Source organism: Hipposideros armiger, unplaced genomic scaffold, assembly GCF_001890085.2.
Source record: "Hipposideros armiger isolate ML-2016 unplaced genomic scaffold, ASM189008v1 scaffold_37, whole genome shotgun sequence".
Lineage (NCBI taxonomy): Eukaryota > Metazoa > Chordata > Mammalia > Chiroptera > Hipposideridae > Hipposideros > Hipposideros armiger.
The window spans coordinates 4,042,239-4,046,868 of record NW_017731387.1 but is presented as its reverse complement, the minus strand read 5'-3'; the positions used below and the strand labels follow the sequence as shown (position 1 = coordinate 4,046,868).

Sequence of the window (4,630 nt, the reverse complement as noted above, 5' to 3'; positions counted from 1 at the left end):
ATCATCAAAAAACAAAAAGATATTTACATTACGATTCATAACAGTAGCAAAATTACAGTTATAGAGTAGCAACGAAAATAATTTTATGGTTGGGGGTCCCCACAACATGAGGAACTGTATAAAGGGGTTGCGGCATTAGGAAGGTTGAGAACCGCTGCTCTATGCGGAGCACTTTGCATACACCATCTCATTTCATCGTCACTACAACTCTGCAGGCTAGGCGACACTGTCATCCACGGTGTCCAGGTGAGGAACATGAGGCACCACAGGTGAAGTGGTTTTCTCTGCCGGTCGGCTGTGGGCAGGATTTGGAGAGAGAGAAGCGCATCATCTCAGTGTAATAAGTAAAAGATCACCGTCCCTCCAGTGTGACCTGGACGTGGCTCATGGGTGGCCCTTGCTTCTGTGGGGTGTTATTCCTGCGGCTGGAGTTAAATTGGGAGCTTCTGACAGGCAGAAGGAGTGGGGAGTGTGGCTGGCGGGCGTTCCTGTGACATTCCTGTGCCAGGGCCTGGGGCGCACAGGGAGGAGGCAGACGGGTCCTGCTCCTCCTTGGGCTCACAATTTTGGAGGCGCCGAGTATGGTTTAGTCTCTAGGCCATGCGTTGTCTGGTCCTACTTAATTCCTAATTATAACTTTTTATAACTTAACAGTTGTAGAATGTATTTCCCCCTCATTGTAAAGCATTCTCTCACGGCTGGGCATGGAGAGTTTTTCCAGTTTGGGGTTTTCCGGATTCAGTGGAAAACACCCATGGAAGGCATCCAGTCCACTTCCTATCTCCACGCTTTGCCTCGGAAATATAGAAAAGGGCTGCTTATGACTAACCTGGGGGCAAACGGCCATTTTTACAGTGCGATGGCGGACAGGCCCTGTTTCTTTTATCCTGAGGACCGACGGGAGTGTCATGGTCCCTCTTCTCACTTAAAACCCACGTCAGCAGGTCCCCCGCCCGGCCCAGAACCCCGCCAAGGGCCGGTCGGGTCTCATCCTTAGAGTCTCAGCGTCCCAACCACCGGCGCTTCCGGGGGGCCGAGAGGAAACGCAGGCGCGGCGCCCGACGCGGCGTCCAACAGCCAATCAGAAGGCGGCGCCCGACGCGACGTCCAGCAGCCAATCAGAAGGCGGGGCGCCCATTCAAATTGTGGGCACCTGGGAGCCGGCGGTGAGTGGTGCGGGCTGCGTCTCACGGGGTCTCCGCGGAGGGGAGCCTGCGGAGGGCCGAGGTATCGGGGCTGCGGGGGACGTGCGGGCGGTGGGCTTAGCTCGGGGCCTCCGCGAGCTCCGGAGTCCGCGTCGCGGCGACGGGGTCCCGGGGGAGGGCGGGCGCCGGCAGCGGCTGTGCGGGGACCCGGCGGCCGGACCTCAGGGCCCCGAGGCTCGCCGGGCCGGGGGCTGGAGGAGGTCCATTCGCTGTCCCGCCCGGCAGTGACCAGCCGAGAGCAGTGTCGCGGGGATGCTGCGGTGGGCGGCGACTGACTTCCCTTGTTTCACTCCAGTCGGAGGGAGCCGCTTGTTCGTGTGAGGAGCGACAAGTTTTTAGCGGCGGTGGAATTTCCTGCCTTTAAACTCATTTCCGTAGTAGGAAGATTCTGTCCTTTTCGTTGAAAGGTTTGACGGGAGATGCTTGTATCCAGGATTGTTATTTACTTAGAACGTTAGAAGACTTACTTATAAATTAACTTTCGTTATTTTGTTTCTCGACAGCGATACTCTGTGGAATAGTTTGAACAAGTGTCATTTTGCCAATGAGAAACAGGCTTGCAAACTTAAAAACTGTTTACATCCACGTGACCAGCCTGATGCACAGCAGGCCAGAGGCCAGGCCGGTGGCTGTCACTGGTCTCTCTTTCTTTTAAGCTTTAGTGCGGGATGGATACTGTTGACATATATTTGGATACACACCTGCTGTTTGTGTATTGGTCTCAGCCTGCTAATGGCCTGTGTTGTGGCTGGACCAGCCCACGTGGTTCTTATTTTGATTGCAAGAAGCCCTTCAGCAACAGTCATCAGGAAACGATGAAAAAAATAAAGGTTTATTACACGCAAGATTGGGGTCTGCTTCCACTAGCGTGATGCGCACAGGGCCTTTGGGGAAAGCCCTTAGTCCTGGGAGCGTAATACCAGGGTTTTGGCGGGTAGCTGTGCCATGGTGCCAAGGAACACCCTGGAAGCTTCCATGAGGTTTTGCATGTGTCAAGGCCAAGGACTCTTCTGTGTGTGTTACTTGCTGTTGAGTTGGCTGCAACTCTGGGAGACCCCATGAATGAGTGATGTCCCCAGTGTCCTGTCCTCACAGCCCTGCTCAGCTCTTGCAGACTCAGCCTGTGGCCTCTTTGATGGAGTCCGTCCATCTCCTAGTTGGTCTCCTCTTTTCCTGCTGCCTCCTGTTTTCCCAGCACTCTCGTCTTTTCCAGAGAACCCTGCCCTCTCCTGATGTCCTGAAGTAGCACAGCTGCAGCTTTGGCATTTTGCTTCCACGATGTTCAGACTTAATTTGCTCCAGGACCCACTTGTTCGTCTTCCTGGCAGCCCAGGGTCTCCGCAGAGCTCTCCCCAACACCATGTTGCAAATGGACCAATTTCTTTCCCATCCGCCTCTTCCCTGTCCAACCTTCGCATCCGGACGTAGTACGAGGGATCACGAGGGTGTGATGGTCTCAGCCTTGGTCCCTCATGACACATCTTGCTCTTGGTGACTTTTCCTAGATCTTCCGTCACTGCCCTTCTGAGTCTCAGCCTTCTCTTGGCTTCTTGGCTGCCGGCTCCATTTCAACTGATCACTCAGCCAAAGCAAGCAAATGTTTTAACAATTCCAATGTCTTGTATGTGTTAAAGTTGTGTATTTCTCCTGTACTCATGATTTTTTGTCTTCTTGATGTTCAGATGCAGCCTGCTTTGGCACTTTTGTCTTTCACTTTCATCAGAAGCCATTTCACATCATTGCTACTTTCTCCAGTAAGATGCGCATCTTAAGTTATTGCTATTTCTTCCACCAGGTTTCGCTCCTCCGTCCTCTGAGACTAGCCCCGTTTTTTTGTATGCTGTGTTCTACGTACAGATTGAACAAATAGGGATATAAAAACGTACCTTGTCTGGCACCTTTGCCTATAGGAAACTATGCTGCCTCTCCATATTCTATCCTGACAGTGGCTTCCTGTCCACAGTACAGGTTACGTGTCATATTGATCACGTACCCAGGCACCCCCATCTCTTTCAGGCAGCCCACAGCGTTTCATGATTCACACAGTCAGACTTGACTGTAGTCCCTGAAACAGACTAACCTGAAACCCTGTGGCACACTCCGGCATCCAGTGAGTATGGGCAGTCAGATCCCGAGCGCCTCTTTCTTTCCTGTGCCAGCTTCACATCTGGCATTTCTTGGTCCATAGAAGGCAGCAGCCTGTGTTGCTTCACCTCTCGCATCACTTTACTTGTGTGGGAAGTTGGAGCCTTGTTCCTATGGTTACTGCATGCCTGGGCATCTCCTTTCTTGAATATTGGGGTGCATATTGAATGTTTCTACTCTGTAGACCACTGTTCTGTTTTCCATATTTGCTGACGTATTCTTCTTAGGATTTTGACAGATTCAGTCGCTGTGGCTGGAATTAATTTTGTTGGGATCCCATGAGGCAGTCCTGTATTTATCACACACTCAACAGATACTATATTGTAAAAATGTTTTGCTCTAGCCTTTGCCTTCAGTGCTGGGATTTCCTTCAGCCTCTCTCCCTACTCCCAGAGCTGGGAGTACTTTAAACAAAACCTTTGCTGACCTGTACTTTTTACATCTTTTAAGTCACTTGGCACACTTGACCTGATGTAAGTATTGTCTGTGTGTTCCTTCCAGACAAAGGCAATAAGAACGGGGATCTCGACTTTGAAATCTGTAGAATTTACATAATGGGGACTCGGTACATATCATTTGTTGACTGATAGTAAGCTCTTGGAGGCAGAGATTTGTCTGCAGCTGCTCAGTGTCTGAGCTGGAGATTGAGGCTTATTGTACTATATTCCTCTGGAAAGCTGCTTTCCCACTAGAAGTTCTCATATTCTCAAAGCCTGTTTGTAGTCTGTGCAACCTAATTTTTTTTTTTTTGTAGTTGCAGATATTTTTGGAAACTGATAGGCTGGAAATCAAATGAACATCCAAAGAAGGGCTTGGGTTCTTCAGCAACATCCTTAGTGAAAAAAGCGAGCTGCCACGATGTCAGTCCACACTGCACACAGCAGAAATAACAGCGACGGGCTCCGTCTTCCTTCTTCCCCAAAGAGTTTGTCACTGGACACCCTCAGTCACGGGAGCAGCCTGAAGCTGAATTTGAAGTTGGAGATGTCAGAATGTGCAAGTGATGGTCCACTGCTGAGACCTGCAGGTCCAGTCAGAGACATAAATAGCACTTACGTTATTTCCGCCTGTGACAAATCAGGCGCTGCACCGGCTACCTCTCACCCTGTAGGCACATTGGCCCTTCAGAGAAGAGTTACAAGGAGCAAAGAACCGTCGTTGCTTGGTAGCGAGTTGGGAGATGCAACTGAAAAGATGCCAGAAACACGTCTTACATTACAGCGTCGTGCTAGAACAGGTTCTGTGGACAAGTGGAAAACAGCTGGGACAGGTTCTGTGGA

At 50.7% G+C, this 4,630-nt stretch overlaps 1 protein-coding gene across 1 annotated transcript in view; it reads left to right on the top strand.

Moving 5' to 3' along the window:
• The window catches only part of KIF14 (kinesin family member 14), a 53,915-nt gene that overhangs the window by 13,459 nt on the left and 35,826 nt on the right, over nucleotides 1–4,630 (top strand). The window contains exons 7-8 of the mRNA XM_019637995.1: nucleotides 945–1,166; nucleotides 4,105–4,630. Of these exons, the coding sequence (XP_019493540.1) occupies nucleotides 4,209–4,630 (422 nt within the window). The 5' untranslated portion in view covers nucleotides 945–1,166; nucleotides 4,105–4,208. The remainder of the gene's footprint in view (nucleotides 1–944; nucleotides 1,167–4,104) is intronic.